Genomic DNA, 17,355 nt, shown 5'->3' on the forward strand with positions numbered 1-17,355 from the left:
TTTCAAGACTCATTTTTAAAATTTTGAAACAGCTCATCAGCAGCTTCTCGAAATGCTTCTTTTATGAATTCACTGTCTTCAAAGGGTTTCATCCTTTTTGCCAGTACATTTGAAACACGATAAGAAGCAAGAATGGCAGCAACACTTTTATCCAGTGGTTTTGTGAACTGATTTTGCTGAAAACTTAATTGATATGTATGAAGGAAACTTGGCATTCACACAGTTTTGAAATGTCTCCCATGTTTACCTTTTTCACAAATACAATAGCAGCTTGACACAATAAACAAAAGCCGTGCCTTTCTTTCTGATACAAAAAAATTCATGTTCCCGTTCTGAATGAAAATGATAAATTTTATGTTTGTTTGATACACCACTCATTATGCCTGAAATTGTTCTGCTGCATATTATATTCTTGATATAAGATTGCATTTGAAGATCTTATTCACAAAATCTCCCTGATGAACAAACACGATCTTTGAGATAACATTCACTTTGTTGTGATGAATTGTGACAACATTCTCACAAAGTGTGTCATCGTGTATACATGCTCAGTGCTGACAGCACACACAAATTATTTACAGCATTCTACCTCTCTCCATTCCACACACTATTACAGTACAAAAGTTGGTAGTGCACCACAACAGCATGAAACTCACGGACTTGTGGCCAACATCTCTAACTGGTTTTTGCAGATTGCCTGTAACTGCAATGTTGTCTTCCTGGATGGTTGGAGAGACAACACTGGAGTTACAGGTGATCTGCAAAAACCAGTTATAGATGTTGGCCACTGATACAGAATGTATGTGGATGATGTGAACCTTCTTGGCATCAGCTAAGGCCTGAAGATAGTGCATTGAAGTGCCAAAACTGGAGCCATACTATAAATGGCGTCATAAGGACAGCTGCAGGTGTTTCATTTTCTTACATAGTGGATGGCCGAAGTCCCCCAGACCTTCAATCATTAGGATGGACATACAAAAACTTCAAATGAGTAGGGTAGCAGCAAGTACTCTCGATGTATGGTTACTTTAGGCCTGTAACATTGTCTTATCGTAATGGTAGCTTTATAAGATGAATCCCCAGATCCCCATGTACCGCAAGCAACTACCTTTTGCTGTAGCTGAACAAACATTGTCTGGCATTATGTTCTTGCTTCTCTGCCTTCCATGATTGACTTTTGTTGCACTGCCCTTCATCTACAGAGACTGCTATATTGATCCACTGCACCTTCAAAACAGGAAACTTAGTTTGCTGCGGTAGTTTATTCCAGTCAAAGGGTTGATATACTGATGAGCTCACTGTAACTTAAAGGTTAACAAACTTACCTGAAATTTATTTTTGTGTTTTTATGTTACTCTGTAAACGCAGTAAGTTATTCACAAAACTACTATCACTTAACTGGCATCATGTGATGAGATAAATCTGTAAAATAATGCCCAGGATGGAATAATAACAATATGAGAAGGATAGATTGCTACTCAGCATATAGACAGGTTGTGTCACAGGCAGGCATTGTGAAAAAGACTGTTAAATTATTAAAGCTTTCAGACAGTCCTTCTGCAATAGAAAATACACCCACAGTCACCCAACCACAAAACACACACACACACACACACACACACACACACACACGGCCACTGTATCGGATAACAAATAAATCACACTTTCCGCCAGGATTTCAGTTATATGTCATTGTGCTCTGAAATGAGGAATATCCTCCCCACCATCATCCTCAGTCCCTACTCCAGCCCTGTTCCCAACCCCTTGCCTCATGCTCATACCCCTGTAATAACCTAGATGTGAGATCTGTCCTACGCATCCTCCCATTACTACCTCCACACCTGTCACAGGCATCTCCTACTCTGTCAAAGGCAGGCCCATATGTGAAAGCAGCCATGTGATCTACCATTTAAACTGCAACCACTGTGCTGCTTTCTATGTGGGCGTAATAGTTAATGGTCTATCTGTCCACATGAGTGGCCACCACCAAACTTTAGCCAAGAGACAGCTGGACCACTAAGTTGCAGAACATGCCATCCAACATGAGGTGCTTCTCTTTAATGACTGCTTCACAGCCTGTGCCATCTGGATTCCTCCTACTAATACAAACTTTCCTAAATTGCCCTGCTCCCACTCCAGTGCTTTGCACATCTATACCCCCAGCACACCTACAAGTCCTTTCCCCTTCTCACCTACAACCACACCATACTTCACAAGCCACAGAATGGTTTATGGTACTTTTGTGCCACTAACTGAGCCATCCAACTTTGTTCTACTTGAGAATAGTGCTTGAGAAGAATGATTGTTGGTAAGGCTTTGTATTGGCTCTAATTTCTTGAATTTTCTTCTCATTACCATTATGTAATATGTTGTCCAACTCTTCCTGAAAAGTTATCCCTCAAAATTGTAATAGTAAATCTCTCTGTGAAGCACAATGCCTCTCCTGTAATGTCTGGCAATGGAGTTTGTTGAGCACCTCCGTAATGCTCTTGTGCCAGCTGAACAATCTCGTGACAAAATGTACTGCTCTTTGTTGGATCTTCTCTATCTCTTCCATCAGTCCTGTCCAGTAGGGATCCCAGGTAGATGAATAACACTCAAGAAATGGTTGAACAATTGCCTTATAAGCTACTTCCTTTGTGGATGAGTTACATTTCCTTAAGGTTCTTCCTATGAATCTGCACCAGTTATTTGTTTTATGTGGTCATTCCACTTAAGATCGCTTTGGATATTTACTCCTAGATGTTTTACGGTAGATACTGTTTTCAGTGGTTTGTCATTAATAGTGTAACTGTACAGTAGTGGATTTCTTTTCCTGTTTATGCCAATATGTTACATTTATTCACATTCAGGGTCAGCTACCAGTGCCTGCACAATTCATCAATTCTCGGGAAGTCACTCTGCAAATCATTACTATCTTTCGGCGTTGCTACTTTGTTATAGACAACTGCATCATCTGGGAACACCCTCAAAGCCTATCATACTTCCTTCAAATACTCCAGAAATTGCCTTTACATCTGTCGATTTTGTTCCTTTAAGAGCGACATGTTGAGCTCTATCTGCATCTGCAAGTAAGTCTTGAATCCAGTCACAAATCAGCTCCAATACTCGATAAGCTTGTTTCCCCCCCTCCACTAAACGGCAGAGTGGGACAATGTCAGATGCCTTTCTGAAGTCAAGGAACATGGCATCAACTTGAGTGCCATTGTCTACGGCACTGTGAACCTCATGGAGGAGCAAAGTGAGCTGAGTTTCGCAGGCTCTCTGTTTGTGGAATTGACATTGATTTTTATAGAGGAGATTTTCATTCTCCAAGAACGTCATAATTCTTGAATATAAAGCTTGTTCCATAATTCTACAATAGATTGATGTCAACGATGTAGGTCTATAATTGTGTGCATCTGTCCTATTGTCCCTTGTAAAAATGGGAATTACCTGGGCATTCTTCCAGTTGCTAGGTATCCTTCATTGCTCAAGTGATGTATGATAAATCACTGCTAGAAGGGGAGAAAGTCCGTTTGCATAATTTTTGTAGACTCTTATAGGTGTCTCATCTGGTCCTGACATCTTTCCAATAATAAGCAATTTTAGTTTTTTTTTCTGTTCCGCAATTGAGTATCTCAATATCTGCCATTTCAATGTTCATACAATGATTGAAAGAAGGGACTGTTTTGCAATCTTCAGTGGTGAAACAATTTCAGAAGGCCGAATTCAATATTTCGGCCTTCTCTCTTATCTTCCATTTCAGTGCCAGTATGGCCACTGAGTGAATGAATAGATGATTTTGACCCACTTACTGATTTTACATAAGACCAAAACCTCTTAGGGTTTGTACTCAGATCAGTTGACAAAGTTTTATTTTCAAAGTCATTGAACACTTCTCTCATTTATACTTTGTTTAGCTTTTGTTTGTCAGCTAGGCTTTTACTTCTCTTGAATCAGAGATGAATTTCTCTTTGTTTACATAGCACTTTTCTAACGTGACTATTAAACCATGGTGGGTCTTTCCCATCCCTTAAGACCGTACTCGGAACGTATGTGTCGAGGTCATGTTGTACAATTCCTTTGAATTTTTTCCGTTTGTTTTTTACATCTTCGTCCTCATCACCGAATATTTGATGCTGACATCTCAGATACTCCGAAATTTGTATCCTGTGACTCTTGCTAAGCAAAAATATTTTTCTGCCTTTCTTAACATTCTTTGTAAGACCCATTGTCATAGATACTGTCGTAGCCTTATGATCACAGATACTTTCCTCTGCGTTAACTGATTTGATAAGTTCTGGTCTGGTTGTTGCCAGGAGGTGTAAGAAATTACCCTGACAAGATGGTTCTGTAACTATCTGCTCAAAGTAATTTTGGGACTAGACATCAAGAACAATGTCACGTGAATCACTGTCTTTGGCACCAGTTTTGATGCTTATTTTCTGATAGTCCTTTTTTTTGCCTATCTGTGACTCACACCCCAAACCTCCAGATCTCAGACACTCAGATCTGTACCAAACACTGATTTAGTTCATGCTGTGTGCTGTCATCCAGTAGCAGATGTGTAAATGGTGATTAAAACTAACACCAGAACTACAAAGTATAGGAAAACCTTATCTGTGAGCTGCGAATGAGTTGGTAGAGCGTCACATCATTGTACTAAAGGTCCCGAGTTCGAAACATACTAATGGAAAGTTTTTTTTTAACAGTTTACGCATGAAATTGTTGTATGGGAGTTTATGCGTGAAATTGTTATATGGGAGAACATTTTTCTGACATCAGAAAGGACGTTTCGGAGTTTGTAGCACTGTTCTTTTGGCAGTCTGCTTTCACTTTATTAGTTGAAAGTAGCAAACCTATAGCATACATTTGTATAGATAACACCACATCTGTGTGTACAAATGTACTGTACAGGTTTGCTACTTTCAACTAATGAATCGAAAGCAGACTTCCAGAAGAAAAGTGCTACAAACTCCGAAATGTCCTTTTAGATGTCAGAAAAATGCTCTCCCGTATAACAATTTCATGTGCAAACTGTTGAAAAAAAGTCACCATCAGTGTGTTTTGAACCCGGGACCTTTAGTACAAAGATCTGATGCTCTACCAACTCACCTACCAGAGATCTTCCCATTTGCAGCTCACAGATGTGCTTTTCCTATACTCTGTAGTGCTGGTGTTACTTTTAATTACCATTTACACATGTTCTGCTGGACGACAGCACACAGCACAAACTAAACTGGTGTTTTGGTTGATAATCTATCGACACATAACATTTGGTACCGATCTGAGTGTCTGACATCTAGATGTTTGGGTGTCAGCTTCTCCTTTATATGGTGAGTACCAATTATCGTTTTCATAATATATGGATATGGATGATACGATTGCTCAACAGAAACAAGGAAAACAATTGCAATGGCAAAAGAAGGATTCAAGAGGAAACAGAAATTACTTTGTGGACCACTAGGCAAAGATCTGAGGAAAAGACTTGGCAAATGTTACATCTGGAGGGTTGCACTGTATGGTGTGGAGACCTGGACATTGAGGAAGGAAGATGAAAGAAGATTGAGGCACTAGAGGTATGGATATGGATAAGAATGGAATAAGTGAAATGGGAAGACCCATTAAGAAGAGTTGGGGAAGAAAGAAACATGCTGAAAGTCGTCTGAAAAAGAAAATGGAACTGGATTGGACATTGTTTGAGGAGGGACTGTTTATTGAAGGAAGTAATAGAAGGAATAGTGGAGGGAAGAAAGGGAAGAGGAAAAAGAAGATATCAAATGCTGGACAATATCGAAGGAGACAAATATTCAGAAATGAAAAGACTGACTGTCGACAGACAAAAGTGGAAGAGGCTTAACCCATGACAAGACCTGCCGTAAGGCAGAACACCATACTATTACTACTACTTTTCATAATATTGTTACATTACGACCTGGATTTTCCAATGTTTGATAAACTTCAGTAAGTGATACTAATTCTGGGATCTTTTTGTGGATGTTCCTACAGTTTTCTAAAATTGTATTAACCTTTTCTAACTCTGATCTGCAGGGATGAACATTCTCTGAGGCTATTGTGACTAATTTATCAGGAAAATCTTCTTTGATCCCAAGGAAGGGTTTCTCTGATCTAAAAAAGCCCCTTGTGCACACCACATGTACTTTGCTACCTTAGTAGCTGCTTCCTGTGTGTAGTGCACACCTGACAGGTGCATACTACAATTCTGCACCCGATAGCGAAATTCAAGAAATTTGCATCCACTACCATCGCAGAGTCATCTGAACCTCTGGTTTAGATCTTCCACTTTGCTCCAAACCAGAGGACTGCAATCAATCCTGGGTGTACGGTGCTACAAATAAATAGCTTAGCCTGCACCTCACATGCAGTGCTGGTTGCCTCCACCAAATCAGCCATCTACTGAAAGGAGCGAAGGATGCCCTCAGAACCCAAGCAGCAGGTGTCATTCGTGCCACTATGTGCAGCCGGTTGCACCCAGTGCAGTCGATAGCCGATGACAGGGCCTTCTCTGCATCGCAGATGAGTCCTCCCAACAAACATACCAAGTGCACACTGGCAGTCCATTTCTCTCCTCCTCCTCACCCCTTCTCCCTCACCTTCTCCTGAGCACAGCTTCATGATGCTTACCCTGTCCCCACCCTGTCCCTGCACACCCTGCTGGGCAGCATTAGCGTCTTCCCCCACCTGTACACTACTGTCCCTCCCTCTCCCTGCCTCATGACCCCTGTTACCTCCACCACTCATCCCTGATTTCTGTCCTATCAGACACAGTTGCAGTCAGGCTCTAGCACCCTGAAACAGTGACCATGTGTGTGGGATTGTGCTTGTATGGACGCATGTGTTTTCTACTGCAGAAGAAGGACCTTGTTCAAAAGCTTTAATGTTTTAGCAGTCTCTTTAATTGCACTTCCCTGTGACTCTATGGTAATTAGCAATACATCCTTTCCATATATATACATAAATAAAAAAAACATTTTGTGTTTTTTTTAGTGGTAGGTGAGAATTTTCAGTAACAGTTAACTTCTGTAGCATATTTTCCGTGTAGTTTTGTATTCAAAAGTACGGTTATTTATGATGTTTTCTGTACATAACATGGAATTGGGTTTAATATCAGAAATTACATTTTCCATGACTGTAAATTAATAGCTAATTACTCTTATAGACAAGTGAAAAGAAATGTCTGAATAATTCCATGTGTTGTGAGAATTATGTAGAAGAAAATCCAAATTTGTAAACATTGGACTTCACGATGACCTTTTGATTAAAACAACTCCCTACATATAGGCATAGAAAATTTTGATTCCTAAGTGTACTTTATTTGGTTTTATAGTATAAACATTATACTCTACAGGAACAGTTAGCATCTTGGGTCAGAGGCAATGTGAGCAACTGTGCTGCATCACTATTTATTTTTGATGAAGTGGACAAAATACCACCAGGAGTATTAGATGGTATCAAACCTTACTTAGATTATCACAACAACATTGATGGAGTTGACTTCAGGTAAATTTTCTGTGGCATAGTAAGTAACACACTAAATTTCCTGTGGCTCAAGTTATATATAAATAAATGAACATGGTTGTCAAAGTAATATAGTATACTGTATTATGATGCACAGCATCTCTGATAGCAAGTAACATTTTTGTGTCTTGATTATTTTTTGAGTGAAGAAAATTGCTCAGTAGTATATGTATCACATATAATGTTCCACACACCATTGCAGACAAATGTGAAGAAAATGTTGAGATCTCTCTGCCTTTCAACAAGGGGAGGCCACTGAATACGGTTAGTTTGACTGGAAAAGAATAATTTGGTTTGAGTGCCTTCTATCATCTTGATTCTAGTATCAGGTTAGATTTATGTAGAAAGTTGTGTATCTGATACTTAAACTCTCTCCATTGATGTGGGGATTGATTTCTAATTTACAGCCTTCAGTGTGTGGTGTTCCGTTGTTTATGTTGCTATTACTGTTGAACAATGAAAGAAGGCAATTTATGGAATGGCCCTTCTAAACCTCCGATGTTTCAAAGGCCCAGGAGAAAAAACTACAGCAGATAAAATGAAATTGCAGCATATACTAGAGAATCTAAAAAAATTTATTTAATAATTATCAGTATACCTCTACATGTGAACCACTTGTAGCCCAAAGAATATAGAGTCTGTATTCAATTTCTTGCCATGTTCTTTGTAACATGTCCTCTGTCACTATTGCAATCATGTCAATGGTACATCTTAACACAGGAATATTGTCCACTTTGGTTGCATATGCTCAGTACTTCACTAATCCCCACTAGAAGAAATCCAGCAGGGAAACATGGTGGCCGGGCAAAGGGTCCTGTGGATCCAATCCGTTGATTGGGAAATTTTGTATCCAGGAACTTGGCAAGCAGCTGTTGACCAATGCAGTGGAGATCCATTTTGTTGAAAGATAATGATGGGTTTAAGTCTGTTTATCCAAGGATATACAAAGTGCTCCACAATGTCCATGTACGCAGACCCATTCACTGAGTTTTCTGCAAAGATGAATGGTCTAACAATCCTGTCATGCCCACACCATACTTTATGATAAAACATAATTGAATTTCAGTTTATGGCTACCATGAACTTTTTCCATGATAGCTTATAGATGTCACAAGCCCCAAATCCGAGCATTATGGCATTTAACCATTCCTGATACAAGAAAGGTTGCCTCAACTGAGTATAAACATTTTTTGTGGTAGCTGGCATTCATGTCAGTATACTGCAGCATATCCATAGCAAATTGTTGTCGGTATGGTTTTTTGTCCAGCATTAGATGTTGCACATTGTAAGCACACAAATGAAGATGCTAGATGGCTACATAATGCAGTGTTGCTCAGGGTACATTACATTGCCCAGTTGCCTGGGGAATCGACTTACATGGTCTTCTGAGAAACAGTTTTCTGATGTTCTCCACTGTCTCTTCTGTAACTCTATCACCTAAACACTATGACCTGCACTGCAAGAATGTTTCAAAACATTTCCAATTTCCAGAGACTTACAATAATATTCCTTAATTGTTTTCAAATAAGGAGAATTACATCCATTACAACCTAAAGATAATTTGTTTACACAGTAATGGGTGATTTTGGTGTTGCAAACCACATTATTGCTTGCATGTGCTGCTGTGGAGTTGTCTTTTTCACATCATACGATCATACTGCATTCTGGCAACAATTGTTGGCACGTCTGATGCAAGAATATTGAATCTTTTAGATGCTCTATCATATGGTGCAATTTCATTATCATATCTGCTGTAGTCTTTTTTTTTTCTTGAGCCTTTGAAATGCGGCAGTTGTGAAACACTCTGTATTGTGTGGACATTTTAGATAGCTTAATATTTTGTGTAGTATAAATTTATTGTCTTAATGTGTTGGCTGTTATACAAGATGCCACTTCGCAGCATACAGTGTTAGCTAGTTTTAAATGTGGTCTGATGAATTAACTTAAATGCTTCCTATTATTTATCCTGTCAATAAACCTGAACATTTGAGACTCAAGAGAGCAGAGAATACAGTGCTGACTTTTTCCCTCAGTAGTGCTAAAGATACATTATGCTGCAGTATCAAAAGTCACAAGATTCCTTAGGAAATTCATGCATTTACCATGAACAACATCTGCCTGACTGTGAATGCTGTTCTCAAACACCGGGTGAGTTAGTTGATGTTTGTAAACAGCTGGAAATTGACATGACTACTCAAATAACTTACGGGTTTGCTACCGGGTGACGTTGTCGGCCACCGACGATATTTCGACAGGAGCACACCCTGCCATTCTCAAGGCACAACTGCAAGGAGGAGGCAATGTGCAAGGGAATTTAATACCTAGGCTCACAGAGGAGAAATAAGGAAGATACCACACACAGATCAAGTAACCGCAGAGTCAACACACAACCAAAGATAACCAACATCAGAAATATCGATAGTAACTATTAATCAACAGGTGAGGTAGCGCTAATTCTGTCCCTCTGTTTTTTGATGAGAGACAGAGCCGGATTCCAAGCAGCATTTAAACAAAATCCACCATCTCTGTTTATAAGGTTGCTTGAGAGTTAGATTTCAACAGCTTCTTTAATAACACTATCCCAATAGCTGGCCGTGAAAGCCAGAACCTCATGTGTTGTTGTATTCCACACGATGACCGGTGTCGAGGCAGTGTTCTGCAATATCAGATTTGCTCAGCTGTTGTAAGCATGTGTCACGCTTATGTTCCATATACCGGTCTTCCACAGTCCTGATCATCTGACCAATATATGACATGCCACAACTCCAAGGAATACAATAGACACCAGCCTTATGCAAACAAAGATCATCTTGTACGGACGCCAACAGTCCCTTAATCTTAGAAGGTGGTCGAAAAACACATTTCACATCATATTTCTGCAAAATGCGGCCAATCCTGTTGGAAATGCTTCTTGTGTAAGGCAAGAAGGCCGTAGACTTAGGTGCCATTTCGTTGCTATCGTCACTCACCCATTGCACAGAAAGCTGAGAGCGCAATGCACATTTGATCTGCCTCTCACTATAACCATTCTTACAAAAGGTGACTTTGAGATGTGATAGCTCAGGTGCCAAACTTTCAGGGTCTGAGATAACGTGGGCTCTGTGAACCAAGGTACGAAGTACTCCTTCACGCTGAGCTGGATGGTGACAACTGTCAGCTCGTAGATACAAGTATTGTATTGATGCAAGTATAGCATTGATAGGGATGGGGAGTATGACATAGATGGTGACCTGGAAAAGATAGCCACTCATACTGGCAACACGAATGTGCATTTCGTGGAACTGTTTCAGTGTCACGATCGGCCTCATCTTAATACAGTCGTCAAGCGTAAAAACATGAGACTTGAGGGTGCGCTGATGACAGAAGGCATGAGTCACATTTCAGTGGTGTCAGTGGAGTCTATCAGCAGGACGGGTTTCACTAGACATGGTCTGCACCTCAACAGGTATGGAAATGGGAGGTTGGCAAAGCTTGTAGGTGACAGCATAGATGGGGGTGGTGCGATCACTCATGGGAAAATTCCTGTACTAGTGGGTGTTACAGCTGCACCTTTTTTAGCTTGAAGTCAGCTGATAGGTATTCCTGCTTAAGGGAAGTCTCTCTAACAAAGAAACCACTTTCGACAAAGCTTAGGTATCCGAGTAATGAGGGAATTAGTATATTCCTTCAAAATATACAAGGTATTAGAAATAAAGTTAGTGAACTGCTTATAGATGTTGACTCTGAAATTATTGGTATATCTGAACACTTCTTAAATAAGGAGATAATTCAGAGGCTTCCTTTACCAGGATACAGGTTGGCTGGCAGCTTTTCTAGGAGCTCTTTGCGGTGTGGGGGAGTAGCCATGTATGTGAAAAATGGTATCCCATTTGAGTCAATTGATGTTTCAAATACTGCACTGAAAAGGTGTTTGAATCTTGTGCAGGTGTGGTTAAATTTAGTGGAGTTAAACTTCTAATTGTTGTTATTTACAGATCCCCAGACTCCGATTTCACAACATTTTTGCTAAAGCTAGAGGAGGTTCTTGGTTCACTTTATAGGAAATACAGAAAGTTAGTTATATGTGGTGACTTCAATATTAATTGTATAAGTGATTGTGCAAGGAAAAGGATGCTGGTAGACCTCCTTAATTCATATAATCTTATGCAAACCGTATTCTTTCCAACGAGAGTGCAAGGGAACAGTAGAACGACCATAGACAACATTTTTGTCCATTCCTCATTACTAGAAGGGATTCTGTTAGCAAAAAAGTGAATGGCCTTTCAGATCATGATGCACAAGTTTTAACTCTAAAAGATTTTTGTGCTGCAACACATGTTAAATGTAGTTATCAACTTTTTAGGAAAGCTGATCCAGTTGCTGTGGAGACCTTTGTAAACCTTATCAAGGAACAAGAGTGGCAAGATGTTTATAGTGCTGATACAGTAGATGATAAATATAATGCTTTCCTCAAGACTTTTCTCGTACTCTTTGAAAGTTGGTTTCCGTTAGAATGTTCAAAACAGGGTACTAGCACAAACAGGCAGCCAAGGTGCTGAAAAAAGTTATTAGGAAGGCAAAAAGTATGTGGTATGCAGATAGAATAGCTAAGTCTCAGGATAAAATTAAAACCATATGGTCAGCCGTAAAGGAAGTGGCTGGTCTGCAGAAACAGGTTGAGGATATAGAATCAGTGCGTAGTGGGAATGTCCGTGTTACTGATAAGTCGCATATATGTACAGTATTTAATAATCACTTTCTGAATATAGCAGGTGAACTAAATAGAAACCTAGTCCCAACAGGGAGTCATATAGCGCTCGTAGAAAAAAGTGTTCCGAGACTGTTACCTGAAATGCTTCTCCATGATACTGACAAGAGGGAGATTGAGTTAATAATTAAATCACTAAAGACCAAGAACTCTCATGGATATGATGGGGTATCTAGCAGAATACTGAAGTATTGTTCTATGTATGTTAGCCCAGTACTTAGCCATATCTGTAACTTTTCCTTTAGGAATGGTCGGTTTCCTGACCGATTAAAGTACTCGGTAGTGAAGCCACTTTATAAAAAGGGAGACAGGGATAATGTTGACAATTATAGACCTATTTCTATGCCATTGGTGTTTGCTAAAGTTATCGAGAAGGTTGTATATACAAGGTTACTGGAGCATTTAAATTCACATAACTTGCTGTCAAATGTACAGTTTGGTTTTAGAAATGGTTTAACAACTGAAAATGCTATATTCTCTTTTCTCTGTGAGGTTTTGGACAGATTAAATAAAAGGTTGCGAACACTAGGTGTTTTCTTTGATTTAACGAAGGCTTTTGACTGTGTTGACCACAAGATATTACTGCAGAAGTTGGACCATTATGGAGTAAGGGGAGTAGCTTACAATTGGTTCGCCTCTTACTTTAAGAACAGAAAGCAGAAGGTAATTCTCCGCAATATTGAGAGTGGTAGTGATGTTCAGTCCCAATGGGGCACTGTTAAGTGGGGCCTCCCCAAGGGTCGTTGCTGGGGCCACTGCTGTTTCTTATTTATGTAAATGATATGCCTTCTAGTATTACAGGTGATTCAAAAATATTTCTGTTTGCTGATGACACCAGCTTGGTAGTGAAGGATCTTGTGTCTAATATTGAAACATTATCAAATAATGTAGTTCATGAAATAAGTTCGTGGCTTGTGGAAAATAATTTGATGCTAAATCACAGTAAGACTCAGTTTTTACAGTTTCTAACTCACAGTTCAACAAGAACTGATATTCTGATCAGACAGAATGGGCATATTATAAGCAAGATGGAACAGTTCAAGTTCCTAGGCATTCGGATAGATTAGTAAGCTGTTGCGGAAAGCCCATGTTCAGAAACTAAATGCTGCTTTATTTACCATTTGAACAGTATCTGAAGTAAATGACAGTTCAACACAAAAAGTAGTCTACTTCGCATATTTTCATACGCTTATGTCATATGGTATTATTTTTTGGGGTAATTCTTCTGATTCAAAAAGGGTATTTTTGGCTCAAAAACGGGCTGTTCAAGCTATATGTGGTGTAAGTTCGAGAACCTCTTGTCGAGCCCTATTCAATAGTCTGGGAATTCTGACATTGCCCTCACAGTATATATTTTCTTTAATGTCGTTTGTTGTTAGCAATATTAGCTTATTCCCAAGAGTTAGCAGCTTTCACTCAGTTAATACGAGGCAGAAATCAAATCTGCATGTGGAATGCACTTCCTTGACTCTTGTGCAGAAAGGAGTGCACTGTTCTGCTGCATCCATTTTCAATAAGCTACCACAAGAACTCAAAAATCTTAGCAGTAGCATAAACGCTTTTAAGTCTAAACTGAAGAGTTTCCTCATGGCTCACTCCTTCTATTCTGTCGAGGAGCTCCTGGAAGAGCTGAAAAATTAAGCAAATTCCAGTGTTACATTGTTGATTTTCTTTATTTAAACTTACGAATTGTCGCCTGAATATGTTTCTTGTATTTCATTTTATCTGTTTCTACTATCATGTTATAATTTCATGTATTGACTCGTTCCATGACCATGGAAACTTCTCCTTAATTAGGTCCCACGGAACAATAAATAAATAAATAAAATAAATAAATAAACAAACAAGTCAGTGTGAGTAGGCTTCCTGTAAACAGAATGTCCCAACATACCATCAGTCTTCCTTCTGACCAACACATCAAGGAAGAGAAGGCATCCATTCTTTTCCACCTCTATAGTGAACTGAATATTTGTGTGGATTGAATTCAAGTGTTCCAATAACCAGGTTAAATTCTCACTACCATGAGGCCAAACAACAAAAGTATCATCTACATATCTGAAAAAACACGCAGGTTTCAAGGTCGCTGACTCCAATGCACGTTCCTCAACGTCCTCCATAAAGAAATTGGCCACAGTAGGTGACAATGGGCTTCCCATTGCAACTCCATCAGTCTGTTGGTAGCACTGACTGTTGAATAAAAAGTAAGTGGAAGTCAGCACATGTCGAAACAAATTTGTTAACTCAACACCAAACTTAACTTCAGTTAGCTGCAACGAATCAGAGAGGGGAACATGAGTGAAAAGAGAAACCACATCACTACTGACTAAAATCGCAGAGTTATTCAAACACAATCCGTACAATCGACGTAAGAAATCTCCAGAGTTCTTAATGTGGTGTTCACACCTACCTACTAGTGTGCTCAACAAACTAGCAAGATGTTTAACTACACGATATGTCGGAGCACCAATATTAGAAACAATAGGCATCAACGGGACAGCCTCTTTATGGACCTTAGGGTGGCCATATAATCTAGGTGGTACAGCACAGTAAGAATTAAGACTCTTGATAGTCTCCCGTTACAAAGAACGTTTCTTCAGGAGGTTATTAGTCTTTCTCTCAACACTCTTAGTAGGGTCAGCACCGATTTTGTGATACACCGAATCAGAAAGTAGACACTGCATCTTTTGAATATAATCGTGCTTGTTCAACAAAACTGTGGCATTTCCCTTGTCCGTAGGTAAAATAACAATATCAGGATCCATTCTTACAGAACGTAAAGCAGCCACCTCAGCTGCTTTAATGTTACACTTGGGTGAACGGGAACCAGTCAACACGCGACAAGCTTCCCGCCTAACCTCTTCCACAGCCTCGGAAGGTAGTTTATAAACAGCCTGTTCAATGGAACTAATAAAATCAACGACTGGCAAACTCTTAGGCATCAGTGCGAAATTCAAACCTTTCCCCATCACAGACAAAGCTGCGTCGTCAAACGTTTTCTCCATGAAATTGATCACAGTACGTCGAGAATTAAAATTAGAATTAGACACTTAATCAAGGAAACATTCAAAGTTCGGTGAATGACAAGCAGTTACAGATTGAAATTCCCAGTCAGACTGTGACCAAGAGGCACCATCCACCCAAGCCCAAGAAAATTCAGAAACATTAGACGCCATCATTAAATGAAGCTGAAATATTTCCTTAGAAACAAAATCTAATTGACGGTGAGTATAGTGGGTCTTTTCACGAACAAGAGCTAAACCAGCATTTTGCTTGATGTGATTGGCGGCACGAGAATTAACTTGATGCACAACCTTATCAAACCGTGGAACCACACTATGATTTCGATGTTTCAATAAAAACGATAATGAAGCTGTTGAAATCTAACTATCAAGCAACCTTATAAACAGAGATGGTGGATTTTGTTTAAATGCTGCTTGGAATTCGGCTCTGCCTCTCATCAAAAAACAGAGGGACAGAATTAGTGCTACCTCGCCTGTTGATTAGTAGTCACTATCGATATTTCTGATGTTGGTTATCTTTGGTTGTGTGTTGACTCTGCGGTTACTTGTTCTGTGTGTGGTATCTTCCTTGTTTCTCCTCTGTGAGCCTAGGTATTAAATTCCCTTGCATATTGCGTCCTCCTTGCAGTTGTGCCTTGAGAATGGCAGGATGTGCTCCAGTCGAAATATCGGCGGTGGTCGACGAAGTCACCTGGCAGCAAACCCATAAGTTATTTGAACATTCAGTTTGCCGGGAAAAGTTAAGGTCTCATGACATGACTGCTGTCAAATGATTGGCAGCTGCTGCAAATTGGTTTGTTGGAAGAACTCCCAAGAGTTGTGTACCTGTACCATAGGTGTCTCAAGTACTATCCCCTCCTGTCAATCCTGTCTCCTCTGCAGATAGCACAGGATCTATCATTACCTGTCCACTTGACTGCGAGTGGCATGTCAGTGGTAGATCTCGGCATCCTGTACAGGATGGACAGGGCTAGGGAGGGCTCAGAGTGTTGTACTGATTCCCCTAACCAACAAGTTTGAGGTGCTGTCTTTTGCTGGAACTGAAACTGACCCAGTTTTACTCACGTCACGTGTTTTTGAGAAACCTGTTGTGTCTGGTGTCAGGGGGAGACAAACACAAATGGGTAGGGGTCCATTAATCAGCAGCAGCTCAAATGTACAATGAATGATGGTATCCCTTAGGGAAATGGCAGCAAGGGACAGGAAAGGACACTCATTGTGTATGCTGGGGGGGGGGGGGGGGGGGCAGCGGCTCATTCAACATGTTGAAGAGGCTGTTCCAGCAGCCATTGAGGGTACAGGGTTCAACCAATTGGAGATTGTGGTGCAGGTTCGAACAAATGATGCCTGTCATCTGGGCTCTGAAGTAATTCTTGGGTCATTCCAGTGACTTCCAGAGAAAGTTGAGAAGACCAGTCTTGTATGCGGAGTTTCATCAAAGCTTACAATTTGCTGTATTGTCCCCAGAACTGATTGTGGCCCTTTGGTTCTTAGTCAATTGGAAAGACTGAACCAGAGACTTCGAAGGTTCTGTGACAAGCTAAGCTGCGACTTCCTGGACTTGTGCCATATGGTTGTGAACCATAGGTTTCCTTTAAATAGGTCAGATATGCACTGCACATCAGAGGCTGCTACTTAGGTAGGTAGCTGCCTGTATGTGGGGTGCACACCAGGATATTTTAGATTAGGTAACCCTTCATCCAATACAGATAATGATAGCTGTAGGAAGCCCAGCAGCATCAGTGTAAGATCAAAACAAATGCCTCCAACAGGTGAGAGTATTAAAATACTAATGATAAATTGCCAAAGCATTCACAACAGTGTACCAGAGTTTGAAGTGCTCATGAAAAGCAGTGAAACTCTCATATTAATACAAGTACAGAAAGCTGGTTGAAATCTGAAATTGATAGCAGTGAGATTTTTGGTAAAAACTTAAGTGTATATTGTAAGGATCGGCAAATAGGAAGTGGATGTGGTGCATTTGTCATAGTAGACAAGGAACTCAAATCCAGCAAGGTAGAGATTGAAGCTGCATGTGAGATTGTTTGGGCAAGACTCAGTATCAGG

General features: G+C 40.0%; 1 protein-coding gene across 2 annotated transcripts in view; it reads left to right on the forward strand.

The window, feature by feature from the left end:
- LOC126162748 (torsin-1B-like) overlaps window positions 1-17,355 on the forward strand; it is a 105,846-nt gene that overhangs the window by 31,579 nt on the left and 56,912 nt on the right. For both annotated transcript variants that reach the window (XM_049919429.1, XM_049919430.1), the window contains exon 3: window positions 7,352-7,503. In XM_049919429.1, the coding sequence (XP_049775386.1) occupies window positions 7,352-7,503 (152 nt within the window). The remainder of the gene's footprint in view (window positions 1-7,351; window positions 7,504-17,355) is intronic.

Source organism: Schistocerca cancellata, chromosome 2, assembly GCF_023864275.1.
Source record: "Schistocerca cancellata isolate TAMUIC-IGC-003103 chromosome 2, iqSchCanc2.1, whole genome shotgun sequence".
NCBI classification, from domain to species: domain Eukaryota; kingdom Metazoa; phylum Arthropoda; class Insecta; order Orthoptera; family Acrididae; genus Schistocerca; species Schistocerca cancellata.